This window comes from Rhamphochromis longiceps, linkage group LG7 (assembly GCF_057381845.1).
Source record: "Rhamphochromis longiceps isolate RC_006_pf linkage group LG7, R_longiceps_female_GT1.1, whole genome shotgun sequence".
Classification (NCBI taxonomy): domain Eukaryota; kingdom Metazoa; phylum Chordata; class Actinopteri; order Cichliformes; family Cichlidae; genus Rhamphochromis; species Rhamphochromis longiceps.
The window spans coordinates 55,838,431-55,861,240 of NC_140563.1; the positions used below are offsets into that span (position 1 = coordinate 55,838,431).

The 22,810-nt window shown below is 39.7% G+C and overlaps 1 protein-coding gene across 2 annotated transcripts; it reads left to right on the top strand.

The window, feature by feature from the left end:
- Positions 1 to 1,562: 1,562 nt before the first annotated feature.
- Positions 1,563 to 22,006, top strand: dmgdh (dimethylglycine dehydrogenase). Of its 2 annotated transcripts, XM_085414429.1 has the most exons (16): positions 1,563 to 1,779; positions 2,085 to 2,253; positions 3,972 to 4,070; positions 4,150 to 4,314; positions 6,610 to 6,814; positions 13,405 to 13,653; positions 13,741 to 13,939; positions 14,236 to 14,405; positions 14,511 to 14,664; positions 16,821 to 16,986; positions 17,117 to 17,247; positions 18,148 to 18,365; positions 19,471 to 19,628; positions 20,954 to 21,013; positions 21,097 to 21,231; positions 21,329 to 22,006. In XM_085414429.1, exons 1-16 carry the CDS (start codon positions 1,661 to 1,663, stop codon positions 21,539 to 21,541), a joined length of 2,610 nt encoding a protein of 869 aa, XP_085270555.1. In that variant the 5' UTR covers positions 1,563 to 1,660; the 3' UTR covers positions 21,542 to 22,006. The 2 variants fall into 2 exon arrangements, with proteins under 2 accessions (XP_085270555.1, XP_085270556.1); XM_085414430.1 differs by lacking the exon at positions 20,954 to 21,013.
- The last annotated feature ends 804 nt before the right edge of the window (positions 22,007 to 22,810 follow it).

Sequence of the window (22,810 nt, forward strand, 5' to 3'; positions counted from 1 at the left end):
CAGGAGACCAGATGAAAGAGAAGCAAGGCTGTGAAGCAAGGCTGTGAGCACTGGAGGTGGATTCAACCTGTTATGTTGATGGGAAGGCAAGTGGAGTAGGGGTAGTCTTGAAGGAAGATATGTGAAGATTGTTGTAAAGGTGAAGAGAGCCTGGAAGTCAAAGGTGTGAGGTTGAACACTGTCTGCCTTGGTGTATGCCCCAAAGTTGGATGTTAGTTAGAAGTGAAAGAATTATGAAGTAAGTTGAATTAAGTGGTAGAGAGTGTCGCCATTAAGGAAGAGATTGGCAAAGCAGACTTAAATGGATATGTAGGTGAAGGGAACAGAAGTGATGAGGAAGTAGTGTTAAGGAGAAGATAAGAAATGTAGATGGTGGTGGGTTTTGCAAAAAGAATGTGCAGCACATTATAGTCCAAACAGAAGCTGGCAGCCTATACACTGCTACAGTTTTATCTTCAGCACCATGTGTGGTGATGCCCAAAACCTGTCGTCCATGTTTGAGTTAATAATTAGTCCAGCAACAGCGGTGCTGTTCCTTTGTTGTTGTTATTTTGCAAGTGTTTGTGTAAAGTTATATATTTTTCCACTGCATGCGTTTGCGTAGACTCTGGCTTTTCTTTTTTGTGAGCTTAGCTATTACATGCACAACATGAATCAGTACTGTAGTGAATATCCTTTCTTCATTTCTGTGTTCATATAAAGCAGTTATCAGCACCCAGTTCAAACCTGCTGCAGCTGTCCCGCTTGGGTTACAGGCTCAAGGGCTACTCAGAGATAAATGCTTCTGAATGGATTGTTCAAACTGGATCTGACAGACATTTGTGAGTCGATTCTATTGACACAAAAAACCTGGTGATACAAACAACTGGTGCAAGGCTTTCTGTGAAAAACAGTGTTACTGTACTGCACTATGAATCAACAAGTTATGCACATTTTGGTATGTTTTATATCTCCCTAGAATCAGCAGCATTATAAGCATAATTTCTGCATGTTATGTTTTTGTGGCTTAAAGCGCTGCTGTCATTATGGCAGACCACAGGACTCTGTCACATTAATCACCTTTTCTGCAGAGCTTATGTAACCTCTGCAAACCTAAAGTGATTCCTGTTGTCTTCCTGTTCATAAAATAAACACATGGCACTGCTACATTTTTTTTAGATGTTGCTGAAAAAAACTGATCAAATGCTCACAATTTTTTTTTAAGTGCCATTAGTTTTTGTGCTAAAACGACATCCCTGTATAGATATAAAAACAGTCCTGCAACGGTTTTAACACCTACAAAAAAAACTCAGTGTGTGTTCAGAAACCAGTTACTGCAAAAACAAATACAGACTCTTACAGAATGTTAATGAGGGTTTTCTCTGACAGCACATTAGTTTAACCCTCAACAAAGTTTTTCTTCTTTCTTTCTTTCTTTCTTTCTTTTTTTTAAACCAGCCTAACTGACCTACATTTGAAGTCTCAGCACACAAAGCGTTAACTGCGTTAAACCTTCGTCCTGACTTGGTTCGCGAACTGTGGGCGTGCCAAAGCGGCTGTCAGTGCAAAAGTGGGATATTTGTAACTGCACTCGACAGTACAGGGACTCCGAGAGAGGGGGGCTGGTCATGCTTCGTGGTGCATTGGTAGTTTTTTTAAACATCAGTACTGTTTCTCAGTCATGGCTTGGATACTAAACCTCATCAGAGTTCAGTTGCGCAGAGATTTAGCCTCGTGTCGAGGCGTCGCTGGGCAGCCTCTGAGAACCATCAGCTGCACCTCAAGAAAACAAGAGGAGAGGTGAGACAGTTTAGTTTGATTCATTTTTAAGGATTCGTCTCATGCAGCCAGTTTTGGTCAGGGTAAAGATCACAAATGAGGCTTTAAAAATGCCATGAAAGTGATCGATTTGTGCAGCAAAACTTAACGTGATATGCAAGCTTCACACAAAACTGTTGGACTTAACACACTTTAGTCTTATCTGACCTTAAAGTCTCAACTTGCTGACCTCAGTACATCATTATCAAGCTACTTTTGTAACTTGTGCATGTTGCATGGCGCTGTAGCTATTTTACCTGCAGTTAAATTGCTTCCTGTCCTGGCAGTGATGCATCTTCAGTTTTGGGAAAGCGGTGGAAGGACACTGCAGAGACTGTCATCATTGGTGGAGGGTGTGTGGGCGTCAGCTTGGCCTATCACCTGGCCAAAGCTGGGATGAAGGATGTGGTTCTGCTTGAGAAGACTGAGCTGACAGCTGGATCTACCTGGCATGCTGTAAGTTTACAAAAGTGCTGAGACCAAAGACCCTACAGGGGTCCGCAGGGTCCTGAATGTGAACCAGAGAAAGGCCAGGGTCACACATTTCACTTTCATGTTGGTTGGCGACCATTATTACCTTCATTAACGTTGAAAGGACCACAGCCCAAAGTCAATAAACCACTGCTCCCATTAAACTTGAATTTTACATCAGTTATTGAAAGAAATCTTTACATTTGGCTTCTTTCCTTCAGTTGAATTGTAATCTGACAGTTGGAGTTTTGCATAACAGAGAAGAATAAGCAAATGCTCAAAATTAAGAGACTGGAAAGAGGGTATATTTGGCATTTGTGCTTGGAAAATGAGAAACAATTATTATTATTATTTTTCAAATTGCCTTTATTTTTATATTCTCTGAATGAGCTTTCTTAGCATAACATGTCTCCAGAATAATTTGAAGGTACTGAGCCTTTAACCTCCTAAGACCTGAACTCTTTCACAGCATGCATTTTTAATTTCTCTTTGATATTTGGGCTGATTGAGGCCCGATGAATGTAAAAACAAAGAATTACCAGATTTTTTTTACCTTATTTTTGTTTTTAAGAAAAATCAGAGCCACATATGAGGATATTTGTTTAAAATTTTGATAGAACAGTAGCAGTATAGTGTCCTCGTAAGAGGATATCAGGCCCATGTAGAGCAAAATTTAGTATTTTGGTCTAAATAACCCAAAATGTGATGTCCACATATGTGGACGCAGGGTCCTAGGAGGTTAATACTGCTAGAAAACTGAAGTCTGGCTCTTCCTTGACAGTGAAAGTGTTTAGATCGAGTACTGGCAAGTGGCTGTCATCCAGTTGTTACTCCCTTTCCAGTGAGAGCAACTGTTAAGTTTTCAAGGTACTTGTGGTCCTGATCCTCTTGCTCCTTACACTCCATGTTATTCATTTACAAAAACGCAACACTCCTATACTATTAATAGACATTTCACATGTCAGAGGGGAAACTTGCTCTTCACTTACTTGCCTCATTGGATGGGCAGGGACCCAGTGGACACTGGGTGAGGAATTAGGGTAGCTGCAGACTTATAATTGCCAACCAATATATGTAATTCGAATCAGAATCTGAATACTTTATTGATCCCTAGGGGAAATTATGTTGGTTACAGTGCTCCAGTACAAACAATAACAAAAATGGACAATACAAGAAGTAAGAAATAGCACAATATATAAAAAGGGTGTAGCTATAGCACTATACTGTGTATTAGGTGGATGAGTTGTACAGGGAGATGGCCACAGGCAGGAATGATTTCCTGTGTCGTTCAGTGGTTCAGTCTCTCACTGAACGTGCGCCTGTGGCTAGCCAGCACGTCATGGAGTGGGTGGGAGAAATTATCCAACACTGACTTTATCCTGGATAACATTCGCTTTTCCATCACCACCCCAAGAGAGTCCAGCTCCATCCCCACAACATTGCTGGCAGAAGTTGTGATTTCTTTTTTTAATGTTTAATGAAGAGCGATATTAGCGGTTCAGATTATGTATATTGCTATAATGCTCCTTAGAGCTCCCACAGCTTTAAGGAATATTTTAGTGTTTTGGCTCATTGATTTTTTTTTTTTTTGCTGCCCCCAAGTGGCCAAAAAGCAGTTCTTGCAGCTTTAAGTTGGAATATGTGAAAGCAGTATCTTGCTGGGTGTATTTTCCAATTATCTTAATGGTGTGTTTGTATTTTAGGCTGGCTTGACAACATACTACCATCCAGGGATCAACCTCAAGAAAATCCATCATGACAGCATAAAATTATATGAGACCCTGGAGGCTGAAACTGGACAGGTGAGGTACTTTCCTTAGCTTTTACAAGCATAACTGTATTTGTATATTTGTATATCTTTTATATTGACTTTCTCTGCAGGCAGTGGGCTTGCACCAGCCTGGCAGCATTCGTATTGCTTCAACGCCGATTCGAGTGGATGAAATGAAGTACCAGATGACCCGCACACACTGGCATGTGACAGAACAGTACCTCATCGGACCAGAAAAAATCCAAGAACTCTTCCCTCTGCTTAATATGGATAAGGTCTGTATGCCTTTGTGGATTAGTCACATTAATGACTTCTGATAGCAAGAAGTCATAAATTCGATTGTTCTCAAACTTGTTCCTGCTCAATCTTTTTATTGTCTTGAAACAGACATTAGAAACTGTGAAGAAGCACAGTGTTTATCTGAACCTTGACAGATGTGGTTTTTTGGTATTCAATTACCCAAAACTTTTAAAGCCAAATACTTGACTTCTTGACAAGAGTTAGAGAAGATAAATATCACTCTGCTAACTGTTCACTAATTATTACCTCTGCTATGGAGGATATGTTTTTTGCACACGTGCTTGCCATGCTTACTGTCTATAAGCGCAACAGCTCGAAAAGTTTTAGATTAATTTTGATAAAACTTTATAGGGGTGGAGAGTAAGTGCCTTAAAATTTTTCTTACATCCACCAAGGTCATTAAGGTCAGCGTAATAACCTGTTGGTCAAGAAATAACCGTTTAACTTAGATGAGTCTTACAAGTGTGCTGTGTATTGTCAACATATAGAAAGTACTGTATAAAGATTTTAAGTATCACGTCACATTTGACCTCTGACCTTTTATAAAAGTCAGTAGATTAATCTGAAAGTCAGAGAGATGCTGTGCAGAGCTATTTAAAACCCTTTTTCCTTACTGCAGTTGTTTGTATTGACAGCATATAGAGAATGATATATGGGCATTCTAAATATCACATTACTTTTGGACTTCTGACTTCTTCTTCAACATCAAATATGGTCAAACTTTCATAAAATTATAAATAATAATGATATTATACAATAAGCTCTATATTGTATAAGTAATAATATTCATTCCCTGTTGATTACAAATCAATACCTATTATCCATTACCTTCTCCTGTTTGTGTAATTAAAGTAAACATTGGTCATGGTTTTTAGTGTGCTACAAACCTCTGAAAGCACGTTAAAAAAGATTAAAGAAAACAAAATAAATATAAATAAAATATAATGCTATTCCCTTAAAAGGAAACACTGCCCAGACAGTGAACTGCCTTGGCGGACATTTGCGTTCTTGGAGTGCTTCCTTTTCCATTATGAAACTACAGCAAGGAGATGTTTAACTTAGACTCCGACCAATACTGGATTTTTGCAGGCAATTCCAATACCAGCTTTTAGACAGTAAAAGGTTCTCATAACCCTCTATCAGCTGTTATATTGAAAATACAAGATAAAGTGATGAGCTCATTGTTTAACAGATTTCAAGCAATGTATTTCAAGAACTGGTTAGATACTTGCCATAAACATTCCCCCACTTAAGACCATGCATGCATCTGCTTAGTTGTAATGCTGCTCTGGTACATACTTTAAAAAGTGCTGAGAGTATTGTAACACTGGAGTGCTAGACTCTCAAATGGCACAAACTATGTGACATTTCTAAATGACTCTCTGCATCTTTTATTTGTAGCATGGTTTTGTAAACAAACTAGTTCCATCTAGTTCAGACATTTCAGATAATCATGTCAGTATAAATGTATCCCTGATCTATATCTGTATATCTATATCTATATTTAATGATTAAATTAGGTTTGTAGACTCTACAATAGAGAGAAAACCCCTACAGTAAGATGAACCCCATGTGAGCAAACACCTGGTGACAGTGGGAAGGAAAAACTCCCTTTTAACAGGAAGCAACCTCTGGCTTGGGGAAGGCCAGCCATCTGTCATGACCGGTTGGGAGTGATCCAAATCAAGAAATATGTAAAAATTATTACTTTATCTGAGCTTTAAACACGAGTAGAAATCTTGCTGAAAAATGGATGAGCTATTAAAGTTTAAAATAAATTTAGAAATGTTTTTATTATTATTTTATTGCTGAAACATGTCATTGTATGTTCCTGGTTTTGTGCTCTTGGCTCTGTCCAAAGTTCACAGTTTAGCATTAGATCCAAAGCTAAACATCTCGACGAGTGTTGTAAAGTTGGGCTTTAAAGTTGACCTGATCCAGCGCTCCTGAAATTTACCAAACACAGTTATGATAAGGGAATAATTAGTTGATCTAATATTAGGTTTTTGGTATGACATCAGCTTAGAAAGGTAAAACCTACAAACCTCTTAAGTTAAATGACCCAAAGAATGAGACATCTGTTGATATGTTGTTGACCTGCGTCTGCTTAAGTGCTTAGAGTCGATAGTTGAGTCGATAGAGTTGATATATTTCACTGTTAGCAATATATCTTCATGGAGCTGCTTGATCAGCTAATTATTAAGTTTATTATTATTATTATTGAATCACCATTTTGAATTTGTTGTGTGAAGGTTTCTGTTTAATCTTAGGTGTTGGCAGGTCTTTACACCCCAGGAGACGGCCACATCGACCCTTACTCTCTGACTATGGCTCTGGCTGCTGGAGCTCGTATGTATGGTGCCCAGATTTATAATAATACCCCCGTGACGAGCCTCGAGCCAACGTCTGATGGCAAGTGGGACGTGCAGACCTCTCATGGAACAATTCGGGCAAACCGCATTGTCAACACAGCAGGTGAATATTCATAATCTCTATACGCATTTATTCAAAGGATAATAGGAGCGGTGATCCTGATATTTTAGATGGTAAACACTATATCCATGCAGAAAATGTAAGGAAAAGTACAAGGGAATAAGTGCAGTCTGCAACTCACATGTGAATATGTTCAAGTCCAGATTTTTCTTCTTTGTCTCAAGTTTCTTCGTGTGTATGTTGGTAAAAGAAGAATAGTTTTTGTTTTATTTGTTTCTTTTTTTGTGGGAAAAGGATAGATATCGGATTTCAGACCACAGTAAAACACCTTATCTATCTATAGATACTCTGGTAGGAGACCTTTGCCCACCCAGACCACTGGCTGAAAAGTTTAGAAAACAGAGTTTTTGGTCTGAACCGGGTCATACCAGTTCTTGGGGGATTTTGTTGGCCGCTGCTCTTTGCTGCTGTTGCCTGTTTTTCTGGCAGAAGTTCAAGAATGTGCTTCACTCTCTTTCTCCTGTCTGTGCTCCCCTGTGGAGTCATGCATTTCATTAGTCACCCTTTTTTTAATGTAATGCACAAACTTAGAAACAAATGGCAAATGAAATAGCGACTGTAGTCAAACAACCACCGCCAAAAAATAAATACAAGAATTTGAAAGATGTGCACAGTTTAAAAATAACAAACTAGAAACAAAACTATGTCTGTTCATGTGTTTTGGAGCACACACAAAGGTGTAAAGAAGCTGAAAATAGCAAATGTTTAGCAGCAGAGCATATTTACTACTTCATTCACATTTTCTTCCTTTCATATTTTCTTTACTCTGGTTGAATCCAGTTATGTTGAGGCCTTGCTGGCATTTCGCCATCACTGTAACAGCCAATCGACTTAGGGCAACAGGTCAGATTTCATCCAATCTTGAAGCAGCAGCACATGTAATCCTCCTCCTCCTGACATGCAGTTCTAAGCCTTTCACTACTGCTGTGCAGCTGCTCCTTCTTGCATGCAGGGACCTTGGGTTTGTGGTTTAGCTTTAACAAAAGGCAAAGTTTTACAAAATAAGTTTAAATTTATTCGATTAATATAATTTTTTGTGGTTCTTGAGTTTCTTCTGCTTCATGGGCAGTCTCACATAGCGTGGCAAAAAACTCCTTTACATTCTCAAACTCTATGCTTCTACAGCAAACATCTCTTTGTTGAAAACATCTCACAGTTGAAAGTGTGATCTGCAGTACAGCCTGTAAGTCCTCTTCCTATCAAAGCATCCTCCTTACCAAAGAGGGCTCAGTTGAAGCCAAAGCTCATGGTTGCCATGTGAACCTAATATACGAGGCGATCGTTTGATTATCTTCAGTGTTTTCTCAATGTTTCTGTCTGTAGTACTAGAGTCTGTTCATCATGTAAAATATGTGTGTACAGGCTGGTTTGGTTCTATTTACTTGGAATTTCATTTGTTGTTTCAGTGATTTTTGCATGTATTCATCTTCTTCACCATTGCATAACTTTCGATCTGTTATTAATAAAAACTGTTTCTAATACTTCACTAGTTATCATTTTTAGCTCTTACTTAATCGTTAGTCTTAAAAACTATTCATTAGCATTAGATCAGTAACTTGTAGCTCACCCTTTCATTTCCTTATCCATCTTTATTATAGCAGATCACATGATGAAATAGTGTAAATGTATGGCCAGACTAGCAAAGTTAAAACCTTGCTTTAGTTCATTGAGGTTTATGAGTGTTTGTTTTTGCACCACTCACTTAAGGCCCCGCCCACAGCCTTTCAGTCAGGAGTCTTGACTTTGATTGGGCCATTGCAGCAACTTGATTATTTTCTTTTTCGGTCATTCAGTTGCAGATTTTCTTATGTGCTTGGGATCACTGTCTTGTTGTATGACATAAATTTCAGCCAAGCACTAGCTGTTGAACAGATTGCCTCATGTTTGACTGTAGAAACTGCAATATGCAGAGGAATTCATGGTCGACTCAGGGACTGCAAGGTGCCCATGTCCTTTGGCTGCAAAACAAGCCCAGATTATTATCACCCCTCCACCTCCACAGTTGTTATGAGGTGTTTATGCTGTGACTACACTTTGTCTGTCCAAAGGACATTGTTGCAGAGGTCTTGTGGTTTGTTCATATGAGAAGAGAAGAGGCTTTCTTCTGGCAACCCTTCCAAACAAGTGATACCTGCTCAGTGGTTTTTTTTTGTTTTTTTTTTGTACTGTACTGTCATTAATTTTAAAATTTAGCATACTAACCAAGCCCTGTACAGTCTGAAATGTAGCTTTTGCTGGGGGGGTTCTTTTGCAGTCTATGCGAACATTGTAAATGGGCTGGTTCTTATATCTACTCTGAGCACTCAGAGCACTTCTGTTTAGCTCGCCTTAATCAATCATTCACACAAGCACTTTTTCTGTGCTTTTCTTATGTAAGTACTTTCTATCTAAAATTCATACACACTCATACTGCGATGGATACGTCAGAGAGCACCTTAGTATCTTAACCAAGTATATTTTGCATGCGGACTGGAACAGAGGGGCATCAAACCACCAAACTTCTAATTAGTAAGGGACCTGCTCTGCTTCCCGAGCCACAGCCACCCCAAAATGTACAATCTGACTTTGCAGCAATTGTGGCTTTGTGTTGACACAGCCCTGAATCTTCCAGACCAGCAAAATGCCAAAACTATATACAGGTGTTCACACTTTCTAATGATCCATAAATGAAGTGCATTTTTAGCAGCACCTGCTGCTACCTGCCCTCTGAATTCCTGTGGAAGCAGTAAGTGTGATTTGGCAGTTTTGCATTATGTTATCCTTTACATTTAGCTAATTATATAAACTACAGTCCATCACTTCTGGATATCTCTTCTGACCATTCAGTGCCTCACATTGTAACATATAAACTGGGTTAACCATTTTTTGTTTTGAATCGTTTAAGTATTACTTCTTGCTAACTTGAATCGCTCTCCCTCCAGTAGCTGATAATAAACTGAGTCTCTTCAAAGTTGTTTTACTCATACCACAGTTGACTAGCAGCACCCACTGAACTAGACATATTCTGAGCATGTGGCAAACAGCTGTTTAGCCTCTGATTTTACAGTAAATTGGTCTGACTATTATAATTCTCAGAGAAACAAACTTTACTCCATTAACCAATGTTTACTAGGTAACTCAGTAACTCTTAAAGTGTTGTGTATATGAAGCTCCAACCTGTAACCAACTGTAAATAGAATCTGCAATGTTATTATGCTGCAGACTTACATACGAGTACATAGATTGAATACAAATTCTTGTGAAGAGTTGCTGACAAGAGTATGTTGCAACACTTGGCTAAAGATAGCAGGGATCAACAGGTTTTTCTCTGGCTTCACACTCTGGGCCCCAGCAAAGGCATTAGTACACATCTGTGTTGCTTTCACGTGTCCCATCATATTTGTTTTGTGGCTATTAATTTATAAAACGGGTTATGCTGTACTTCAGGTGTATGCAAATTTATTTTTTTAAGAGAAAGAGTTGGGGAAACTCTAAGTGAACACATTCAAGTAAGCAACTTAACCAAAATGTTGTGATGTTGTAAATTAAGCTTAGTATTCCTTCTACACACTGAAGTGCCCTCTATGTGAAAAAACTGCTCTGGTGAATAATGTAGAGCTTTGAACCCTGAGGGTAACTTCTGATTCATGTCTGGTGTCATCTCATAACATGTGATTTTTATAGTTGTGACTTGTATTTTCTTTTTTCTTTTTTGCTTCTAATGCTGTAATGCTTATACATTAGATTAGCGATAGGGCTCTTAAACTAGTTCCTCGTGGTTTATATTGAATCTATTTAATCTGTGCTGTCCTATTTATTCTTGCCTTCATTTTCGGGTCTTATGTGTGTCTGTCTTGCATATATCTATGTGTACACCTGTGTGTTTGCCCCTGTGATGTGACATTTTTATGAAATCTAATCCCTTAACCCTCCTTGCAAGTGATGAAATACTCCAGCAGTCAGTGTTATTAGAAATCCAGCTTGCACCAGTACTAGCACACCTTGCCAGTATTGGATTGGAGCACCTGCTGGTGGCATATTTTCAAAAACTGACCTCAGAGGTCAGTACTCACATTATAGCATCACATACAGTGGGGCAAAAAAGTATTTAGTCAGCCACCGATTGTGCAAGTTCCCCCACTTAAAATGATGACAGAGGTCAGTAATTTGCACCAGAGGTACACTTCAACTGTGAGAGACAGAATGTGAAAAAAAAATCCATGAATCCACATGGTAGGATTTGTAAAGAATTTATTCGTAAATTAGGGTGGAAAATAAGTATTTGGTCACCTCAAACAAGGAAAATCTCTGGCTCTCACAGACCTGTAACGTCTCCTGTAAGAAGCTTTTCTGTCCCCCACTCGTTACCTGTATGAATGGCACCTGTTTGAACTCATCATCTGTATAAAAGACACCTGTCCACAGCCTCAAACAGTCAGACTCCAAACTCCGCCATGGCCAAGACCAAAGAGCTTTCGAAGGACACCAGGAAAAGTATTGTAGACCTGCACCAGACTGGGAAGAGTGAATCTACAATAGGCAAGCAGCTTGGTGTGAAAAAATCAACTGTGGGAGCAATCATCAGAAAATGGAAGACATACAAGACCACTGATAATCTCCCTCGATCTGGGGCTCCACGCAAGATCTCATCCCGTGGGGTCAAAATGATCATGAGAACGGTGAGCAAAGATCCCAGAACCACACGGGGGGACCTGGTGAATGACCTGCAGAGAGCTGGGACCAAAGTAACAAAGGTCACCATCAGTAACACACTACAACGGCAGGGAATCAAATCCCGCAGTGCCAGACGTGTTCCGCTGCTGAAGCCAGTGCATGTCCAGGCCCGTCTGAAGTTTGCCAGAGAGCACATGGATGATACAGCAGAGGATTGGGAGAATGTCATGTGGTCAGATGAAACCAAAGTAGAACTTTTTGGTATAAACTCAACTCGTCGTGTTTGGAGGAAGAAGAATACTGAGTTGCATCCCAAGAACACCATACCTACTGTGAAGCATGGGGGTGGAAACATCATGCTATGGGGCTGTTTTTCTGCCAAGGGGACAGGACGACTGATCCGTGTTAAGGACAGAATGAATGGGGCCATGTATCGTGAGATTTTGAGCCAAAACCTCCTTCCATCAGTGAGAACTTTGAAGATGAAACGAGGCTGGGTCTTCCAACATGACAGTGATCCAAAACACACCGCCCGGGCAACAAAGGAGTGGCTCCGTAAGAAGCATTTGAAAGTCCTGGAGTGGCCTAGCCAGTCTCCAGACCTCAACCCCATAGAAAATCTGTGGCGGGAGTTGAAAGTAGTTGGTGTAGATTTGTCAGCTGCACATCCTTTATATGAATTTCCCATTCTACCACATCCCAATGTTCTACTAGATTGAGATGTGGTGACTGTGGAGTACAATGAAATCATTGTCATGTTGAAGAAACCAGTTAGAGATGGACTTTCAACCTTGTGACCTGGTGTGTTATCCTGCTGAAAGCAGCCATCAGAAGATGGGTACAAATGTGATCATGACGGGATAGACGTGATCAGCGGCAATACTCAGGTAGACTGCCATTAAAACAATGCTTATTTGGTGTCAAAGTGCCAAATGTGTGCCAAGGAAATATTCCAGGAACCATTACACCACCGCTAGCATCAACCATTGTTTGATATAAAGCAGGATACATCCTTGTTTTCATGTTGTTTATGCAAAATTTGGATCTTACCCTCCAAATGTTGCAGCACTTCTATTGTCCAGTTTTGATTGTAGTTTCCTGGTCTTGGCTGACAGGAGTGGCAGCCAGACTCCCCCTGCTGCTGTAGCTCATGTGCTTCAAGTTTAGACACAATGAGCATTCAGGGATGCTCTTCTGCATATCTTGGTTGTAACAAATCGTTATTTGACTTGCTGTTACCTTCTTATCAGCTTGAAGCACTCTGGCCATTTTTCTTTCATCCTTCGCATGAACATTTTCACCCAAAGAACTGTTGCTCACTAGATATTCTTTTTCTGGATTATTGTCTGTAAACCCTAAAGATGGTTGTGTTGGAAAATCCCAGATAAGATACTCAGACCAGCCCATCTGGCAGTAACAACCATGCCCCATTCAAAGTCACTTAAATCACATTTCTTCCACAATCTGATCATGCCATGATAATGATAATAAATTGCTGTTTCAATTTAAAAACACAGAGACAACAGACCTTTTAAACATTCTGTAATCTGTTTGGTAGTTTTATAAAGAATCGAACAATAAAAGAAAAACATCCTTTAAAAAATGTTTCTTTAAATAGGAAGCCCAGTTTCATGCTGTGAGTAAGATGATTGTTACCACTCTGCTTCTGTAAATTTTTATGAGAAGCTACATTTTGGAAATGGCTGTTGTTTGCTAGCATCATGATTCCCCTTTATGCAAAGATAAGCTAGAAATCTTGAGCCTTCACCTTTAACTGACTGACATTTATGTTTTCATGAGACGACAATTCTGAACAAATATTTGTCAAAGATGCATTTAGAGATTGAGAGCGAGCCAACTCTATCTGTTGGCTGACTTCACCTCTTCAGCTGAACTGACTGCATCTAATTTGTTTTCAGGTTTCTGGGCCCGGGAGGTTGGCAAGATGATTGGGTTTGAACACCCTACTATTCCAGTGCATCACCAGTACATTGTGACAGCAACGATACCGGAGGTGAAGGCTCTGAAGGAGGAGCTGGCGGTCATCAGGGACCTGGAGGGGTCTTATTACCTGCGTCAGGAAAGAGATGGCCTGCTGTTTGGCCCCTATGAGAAGATGGAAAAGATGGTTTTACAGGACTCCTGGGTGAGAGATGGAGTACCACCAGGTCTGTCTGCCACATCAGATTTTCCAATCTAAATATTTCTACAAAGTTTTCATCTTCCTGTGCATGACTGTTTCTATCTGCCTGCAGGTTTTGGAAAGGAGCTGTTTGAGTCTGACTTGGACAGGATAATGGAGCATGTGGAAAAGGCCATGGAGATGGTCCCTGTACTAAAGAAAGCTGACATCATTAACATTGTTTCTGGACCAATCACATACACTCCTGACCTCCTGCCTATGGTTGGACCACACTGTGGAGTTCGCAACTACTGGACAGCGATTGGCTTTGGGTGTGTGTTTAGTCAGGTGTTGCTGAACCGTATCTATCTAAAATACTGCTAAGAGGTGAAAGACAGAAAAAATAGCTGATGTAGTATGAGTCATTGATTTGGCTAGCATTACAACATGCAGTTGGAGTTGCATCCCAACTATATGTAACTTACAAATGTGATGTGCATATTTTTAGATGCAGTGTGACTTAAACCTCTAGAAGACTTTGATTTTCTTTGAAAAGCTTTATTTTTTTTCTTAAAATCCATCAAAGCCAATCGATAGTACCTAAAGCTCTGATTTAATATTTGTTTAGGTATGGTATTATTCATGCTGGTGGCATAGGCAAGTTCCTGAGTGAATGGATCACGAACGGAGAACCTCCATACGACCTGATCGAATGTGACCCCAACCGCTATGGCAAGTGGACTGATGTACCCTTCATATGTGCCAAAGCTCGAGAATCCTATGGCTTCAACAATGTGGGTAAGAAGAACATGGGACAGCTGCACAGCATTTGTGGAACAGAGCCTTCTATTATATTGTTACTAAAAGCCTGCTGTGTCCTCCTCATGCTGTTGGTCACTGCAGTTGGTTACCCCAAGGAGGAGCGTTTTGCTGGCCGACCAACCTGCCGAACTAGCGGTGTTTATGAGCTGCTGAAAGACAAAGGATCTATGGGCTTTCATGCTGGCTGGGAGCAACCTCACTGGTTCTACAAACCTGGAGATGACATTGGATACAAGTAAGGTTTCTCTGTAAATTTCTAACAGTGTCTTTTTGATATGGAAAATCTGAATGCTAATTTTTTTCCACTTGAATCCACTGTGCATTACAACACCACATCCACCACCCTTCAAGCTCTTTCAGGTAGTACAGGTACAAGTTCGCCCGAGATCATCTAACAGGCTTTCTGACGATATTAGCACAAGAGGACCATTTAAATTCCCCACTGAAACTAAACAGCTGCTACTGTTCAAGAACACATGCAGCAGATGCACAAGTCTCTTTTACAAACCCACATGTCGATGAGCCTTTGGGTTGTCCAAACCTCAAACATATCCAGTTGGCCTTCTTGGCAGTTGCATATTTGGCTCTTTCTGAGACATAGTTATTTTAGTTTGTATGGAAGCTAAAAGCTGCGGTTATAATCTTGCAAAACCTTTATTGTGTCTTGCAATGCAACTTTCCGCTAGCCAGTTTTGCACAATAAAATGTATATTTTTAGCCAGACCGAATATCTCAAATAGTTGGACACACATTTTTTATTTTTTTTTAGGCACTCTGGGTAATCTCATGATATCTCATGTAGAGCCTGACCGATCAGCCAGTTGATCCGAGCAGTCAGATCAGCTATAACATGGGAGTCTTTTAAAACATTATCTCTTTATCTGAATTGAGTGTAAATGAGTACTGGATAACTACACATGAGAAATGTTATGGAAAAAATATCAGCCTGTATATTGGAATACTCCGTTAAAAGACAGAATATTGGTAGTGGTATGAGTTTGTTTTGCTCAGGCTTTGTTCTCTAGTGTCAGCATGAGGTTATCATCAGCTGTGGGGGGTGGGGTTCTGCTTTGGACAACTTCTCTGATTTCATCCATGCTTCCATCCATCCATTTTCTTTAACACTTATCCAGTGGAGTGTAGTAGGGAGGTCAAAGATGTCACATGTCAAGAACATCTCACCTTTCCCTACTTGCTGAGCTTTCCTGCTGATATATTCATTTCTAATGCTGTCGATCATGGTCCCTCCCAATGAAAATCTGAGCACCTTCAACTCCACCTGTGTCCACCTGTGTGCCCCTGTCCTCCGCTCTTATATTTCACCCTCCTCTTCTTGAAACATATTCACCGCAGCTATTTCCATCCTTTTTGCAAAATCCACCACCATCCATATTCAACCACTACCCTTCCACATTTCTTTCCTGACGCCATACCTACCCAGGACCTCATGCTCTCTGTTCCTGGCACCTACATGTCCAGTGAATCTCTTGTCAGTCTCTCCTCCGTGGGAACACTCTACCACTAAATCCAACTTACTCCAGAATTCCTCTTTCTCTTCCAACTATCCAACCTTTGGGGCATAAACACATTCAACAATTACCCCTTTGATTTCTAGTTTCAAACGCATGATCCTGTCTTGCACTCTCTTCACCTTTACAACCCTATTCACATAATCTTCCTTCAAAATTACCTCCAATGCTTCTGGCCTTGCTTCCCTTCCCCATAGTCCTCAGTCTTCACTTTCTCCATCATATCAGTCAGCTCTCTCTTTACCAGTCATAGTCCCTCCATTTAAAGTACTTATTCTCTCTGCCACACTCCTTCTCTTTCGCTGCCTCCAAACATGCCTTCCCTCTTTCCTTCTCTTTTATCTTCAGTCAACAGTAGCGCAGTTTTCACCAGCACCCTGTTGGCCAACAGCACTGCATGTGATTGTTGTTAAACTGGGCCTCAATCCATCTACTATGGTTTGGTCTGCCAATGATTTACCATTGGATGCCCTTCTTGATGCATTTATCCAGTCTTGGGGCCAGCAATGTGTTGGCTTGTATCAATTCTAACTAGAACTGCTTAAAAAGATTGTTGAATTTGCTCCAACATAAGCTTTGAACATTTTTCATGCAATAGCAATGGATAGTGTTGCTTTTTTTGATGTTACAGAATGCAGTGCCTGCACAGATGTTGGTATGTCTGCAAAACTTTAAAACTTTTATCAGTGTTTTTTTTTTTTCTCTAGTCTTGTTTATATTTCATTCCCATTGGAACAATATTCACTCAGTGCACTGCCCTTTTACAGTGAAACGTATAACACTTTCAAATAGAAAAAGTAATAAAATAAGCAAATCACTAGTAAGTAAAATACATAGTTAACTGATTTTGTGTTGTGCTCAGACCCAGCTTCCAACGCACCAACTGGTTTGGACCAGTTGGAAGAGAGTGCAAGCTGGTGATGGAGAAGGTTGGAGTAATAGACCTGACACCTTTTGGCAAGTTCATAGTAAAGGGGAAGGACTCACACAAGCTTTTGGATCGCCTCTTTGCCAACACCATGCCCAAGGTAGAAGACCTAATGTAAACTGTTCAGCTCATAAAGTGATGATTGTGTTGGTCACATATCCAGTGCACTGTACTGCTGCACAAACGGTCCTGACCACACAGTTTTCTCAAACTCCATAACCTGTTTTCAGGTGGGCATGACCAACATCAGCCACATGCTGACACCCTCTGGGAAAGTATACGCTGAGGTTACCATCACCCAGCTGGCACCAGGAAGGTTTCTGCTCGTCACAGGTTCCGGTTCGGAGCTGCACGACCTCAGGTGAAATGGATCAAACCCTTTAAACTTTAAACTCTCTGTCAAATTCAGCCGTAGATAATTTAGCAGCAATAATTGTCCTGAATAGTTTCTTTAAATAAAAAATAGAAATTTAATTAAAAAGAATATTTTAAAACATTATCTCTTCATGCAGTTTCAGTGAACCTGGGCTCAATAGATTTTCCAGACTGGGTTCCTTATTACAGTCTTACTCAGAGAAATAAGGAGTTTTGTTGCATAGCACAGAAAAACACAGAGCTCTGTCTTAAGGCTGATACTTCAGATTTTCTCCAAGTTTGTGTTTTCCTTTCAGTTTGCTTTGGGTCAAAATACACCAATACCCATGAATCTCAGTTACTGAAGTGAGTTGCCAAGATGTGATTTAATATTGAAAATGAGTAAACTAATTAGCTCATCAAAAAAAATAACTCTGAAACTCTTTAAATGAAGTACTGCATCATACTAAGAGTAGCAGAACTGAATCAGTGCCGCATGTCTAAAACTCCACGCACATATTGATTTAGACTACATTTCAATATTTCAGTACCTGCACAGTGCTCATACTGTTAGCAGTTAAGCAAACACTGTTTTGCTCTCTGTCCTGCGCCCAGTTCAAGCTGTGCTGGCTTGCTGTCAGTTTTGTACTGCAGAAACTTAAAACCTATCTGCAGCTGTTAACACAACGCCCCTCGAGCTCCTCCAATCACGAGGCAGAATCGTAAACCATTTATTTTCATTCCTTCACTGTAATCAACTCTCTACCACAGTTTCAAAAAAGGAAGTTTTTTTTATGCCATGTAGCGACATCTAGTGGTAATTCACATATTTGCAAAGCCCATAAAATTTGTCTAGTCTATAAATGTATTAACGGCTCTTTGCCTTGTGGATTTGCACTTGCCACAGGTGGATAGAAACTGAAGTTGCACAAGGTGGATATGACGTTGACATTACAAATGTGACAGAAGACATAGGTGTGCTGGGCATTGCCGGACCAAACTCTCGCAAAGTTCTCCAGAAACTGACAAATGAGGATATGAGTGAAGCTGGATTTAAGTTTCTCCACTGCAAGTCCATCCAGCTTGCCGGCAAGCCTGTCCGTGCCATCAGGATCTCCTACACCGGTAGTGCAAGGCAGTTCATTTATTGCGTCTTGCAATGCAACTCTCCCTAGCTAGCTTTGCACAATAATATATATTTTTAGCCATGCCTAACAGCAGTGTTGGCCAGTGCTTCCTCCATACTGGTCCAGACCGAATATTTCAAATAGTGAAAAGAGTGAAATTTTCTACAGGCACTCTAGGTGAACCCCTGACATCTCATCTTTTGTGTCTAAACACAAAAGAAAAGAAATTCAAAAACATCAGTTTAGTGAATATAAAAAAATACGGAGGCTCATTTATCCCAAGAAAAGAAAACTCCACGTGGATTTCGAGATACTTAGAATTATGAGATACCGAGTGAACATTTTTCACTTACTTTGACAAAAATGCAAGATTCTAATAAAGTAATGACATACTAAGTCAAATAATAAGTCATTATTATCTAGGGGAAAAAGAACAATGTCAAGTATTAAATATAAAATCAATATTATGAATTACTCAGACAAACTTATACCAAAACAAAAATTCTGACTTAATAACTCAAACTTTAGCCTAATTTATAAAATAAAATGCAAACTATGACTTATTACGAACAAAGTTTAGACATCAATTAAATATTATGACTTGCTAATGCAAAATTCTGAAATATTCATTAAGAGATTTTAGATGCAAACTCAATACGGGGACTTGTTATTTTTATAATTATTATCATTATTATTATTATTCGTAGTAGTAGTAGTAGTAAAATTATGATAAGTCAAAATTATGGTTATTGGGTTAAAAGTAGAATTATGAGTTACTGAGATGTTTTATTTAAGAAAAATGTGAGCTGTTAAATAAAATTTTGAATTTACTCATTCAAACTAAAATCTTTCTTCAACTATTTCAACTACTTTAATTTTCATTTCATTAATTTTCCTTTTATTTTTATAAAACATGTACACTCCATGGTCTCAGTTCACGGTTTATGGATATTTTCTTTTATTTTTATGAATCTTTTACAGTGTGCATAGTCTCATAGTTTAGAGTTTATGACTGCCCCCATTCTTTTGTCTTTTCCTTTCAGTCGCATAGTTTTCAGTGCTGAGTATCGACATGCTCTTAAGTGTAAGTGTTTTGTGTCTAGGTGAGCTTGGCTGGGAGCTGTACACTGACCAGAAGGACTTGGCAGCTGTGTACCTGGCCATGATGGAAGCAGGAAAAGACGAGGGCATTGACAATTTCGGCACCTATGCCATGGCCTCGCTCCGACTGGAGAAGGGCTTTAGAGGCTGGGGGGCTGAGGTACATACATATATACATGAAGAAGAAAAAAAAACAACTCCTTGTTTAAATGTGAAGCAGCATATTATGCAGTAACAGGGAGACAGAGGAAATGAAAACGTCACCTCTTGATAGCTGCGTCTTCCACAAAATCAGCTTCAGCAGGAAACTTTGAGTGTCATATTGTAACTTTTTATAACAATTTTGAATAAGTTTCTTGAAAGTATTCAACTGGTATAAAATATGCCTCGCAAAAAAGCAAGTCCTTGCAGCCATTCTGCCTCCTGTAATTCTCCTGTGAATCAAAGAGGCTTCGGTGTGGTAAGGCAGGCCACGCATGATGCTTTCTTCAGTATGAAGGCTGTCAAACTGTCGGGAATTCAAATCTTTGGCTGGGATGAAAATTACAGTTCACAAAACCTCACTCATGAATTCATCCACTTTTAAGGACAACACGGCGACACAAACAAACTACTTGTTGTGACAAAATTCAAGAGAAAAATACAGGCTGCAAATGGAGGGATGCATTTTTTGGACTTTTCATAATGTTTTGGACGACAGCTGTCCTTTTTTGAAGTCAGGAGGGTGCTGCATCACCAGCCAGGCTGATTCAAAAAACACAAATCTTGTGGTTTTTCTCCATGATCTGTCTCATAGTGGTCCTTTAATATTATATTCCATCAGCGATGAAAACACCAAACGCACAGCTTCCCTTTTAGCCCAGTGAAAAACTATGATCTATGGTCCATTTTTTTCTCGCCAAACCCCAAACTGTGTCAATTTCTTCCTTTTATCATAAAGATATTTTCAAAAGAGGCCTCAAATAAACAGCAGCGTATGCTTCACAGTCTAACTTGTAGTGTTTATATTAGAATATCAGCCTTTGGCCTTGATACTGTCATTAGGAGAGTGTGACACCCAGTGGACCAATCGTGAATAGCATTGCATTGGAAGGGTTAGGGTTTTCACACTTTGCAAAGCCATCATGAGGGCTGGATTTCACTGTTCACTGGGGCCTTGGGTCATAAGATTGAAACCCCTGGATTAGAGGAACATCTGCAAAACAATGGAGATGAAAGAAAGACGTCTTTGTGTGACTTTGGAAAAGAATCTGAATCTTACAGAGTTGAATTTTTGAGAGAGAAGATGTTTCTTCTCTTATCTTTTTCACCTAGTCTGTATATGGTATACACTCCAAACACCTTTTATTAGACCCGCCTTAATAAAGTGAAGTTGCATTTCACTGTTTTTAATTTACAACAAATGACACAATTATATTGGTGAAAATATTACTTTATAAAGTACAGCTTATGATTTATTTTTTTTTAAATCATTGATCTTTACAGATGAACTGTGACACTAACCCTCTGGAGGCAGGACTAGATTATTTTATTAAACTAAACAAGGTAACGTTGTTTCCTGCATGCATTCATATTCCAGTTTCAGTCATGCATTTCCTCTTTAACTGTTTGTGTCTGTGGTCCTGCAGCCTGCTGACTTCATCGGCAAAGCAGCTCTCCAGGAGATCAAAGCCAAGGGCCTGAACAGGAAGCTGTCCTACATTGCTGTGAACACAGATGATATCGACCCCGAAGGCAACGAGACTGTCTGGTACAATGGCAAGGTTAGCGACAACAGAAGATCAAAACTCAATTTCCAATTTAGCTTAGAGATTTGGTGATCATTCACACGACGCTGATGTCCCTTGACCTTCTCTTCAGGTGGTTGGCAACACAACCTCTGGAGCCTACAGCTACAGCAGCCAGCAGAGCCTGGCATTCGCTTATCTACCTCTGGACTTAAGCACTTTGGGCCAGAAGGTGGAGGTGGAACTGCTTGGGAAGAAGTACCCCGCCAACGTCATCCAAGAGCCCTTAATCCACACTGAGCCCACGCGGACCCGGCTGCAGAAGAAAGCTCAGAGCAAAGCATAAACACAGGCCGTCCTCTCATCAGTTTCCCACCAGTGAATGAAGAACAATCTTACTGTGAACAAGAGTCAGGGTGGTTCACATCCTGAGTTGCTTGTGTTCACGTCTGTGGCCAGTTCAGGTCAACTTTATTCCGTTTTCTTACAAGGAACAAGTCTGAAACAGGCGTGCGAAAGCTCAGCACAGTCTTATAAACTGGGGTGTTCCTGCACCACAGTGTCTTGCATTGTTGACAGAGTAATTTCATTTTTGTAATTTCATGAATGGTTGTCAAATGTTTACGCATCAACTGTTGTCTCTCTTATGAAGAAAAACTCATTTTCAGATTGAATGGTGCCCAAATAAGTCTTGACTTTTGTGCTTAAAAAAAGATCAGTGTTTGCAAAGCTGTACAAAGATTTAACCAAATGTGTTTTCTGTAAGTATAATTAAATGGATGTACATTGATAATTAAAGCACTCACTGTGTTCCCACTCCTTCCCTCTAACATTTAGTAGTTTACACAGTCAGCCGCGTATACTAACATTGCTTTACTGCATACTTTTAAGTATATAAAAATAAAAGTGCATGTAAAATAAAATCATGATAAGTAATAATAGATTTTTAAATAGTAGCTCCATAGCAAAGTGGTTTACGCATCTGAACAACAAGTGAAAGACCCCGGGTTTGATCTGAGGAAAAGACACTGATACCTTCTGGGTTGGGTCGGGAGAGGCATCCAGTGTAAAAACTGCCAACTCGAACATGTTGTGGTGACCCCTTGTGACAGATGAGCACCAAAAAGTAGCTTCTAATAGATAATTACAGTCCTATACCTGATATAAACTAATGCCAAATAATGGTTGATTTACTGCTAGTTAATAAACACAATGCAAATGCAGTACAAATTTTAAACTCAGCAGGAATTGAAAAAACAAAACAAAAAATGGGAATGTAGTTCTACAATCAAATAATCAACATTTAATATATTTCTACAGTGAAGTGGAACAGAGAAAATATATGAAATATATTTAGAAACCACTTAAAACACACAATTATTTTCAAGTCACAATTATCAGACAGGAACAACTAATATATACAAATAAATGACCATCCGTTCTCTTCTGCTTTTCCTTTTTCAGGGGGTCGCCAGTCTGTCGCAGGGCTAACACGTAGGAACAGACAACCATTCTCACTCACATTCACACCTGTGGGAAATTTAGAGTTACTAATTAACCTGACCCACTAACTGTGTTTCTAGTTTCGCTCCCCTGTCTCCTTAGGTCTCATTCC

Bases quoted from the DNA above. Each gene is read 5' to 3' on its own strand.
- dmgdh (XM_085414429.1), top strand. From the start codon at position 1,661: ATGGCTTGGATACTAAACCTCATCAGAGTTCAGTTGCGCAGAGATTTA. The intron at 13,940-14,235 runs GTGTGTGTTTAG...ATATTTGTTTAG, and splicing joins TGGACAGCGATTGGCTTTGG to GTATGGTATTATTCATGCTG. The intron at 21,014-21,096 runs GTAACGTTGTTT...GTGGTCCTGCAG, and splicing joins ATTTTATTAAACTAAACAAG to CCTGCTGACTTCATCGGCAA.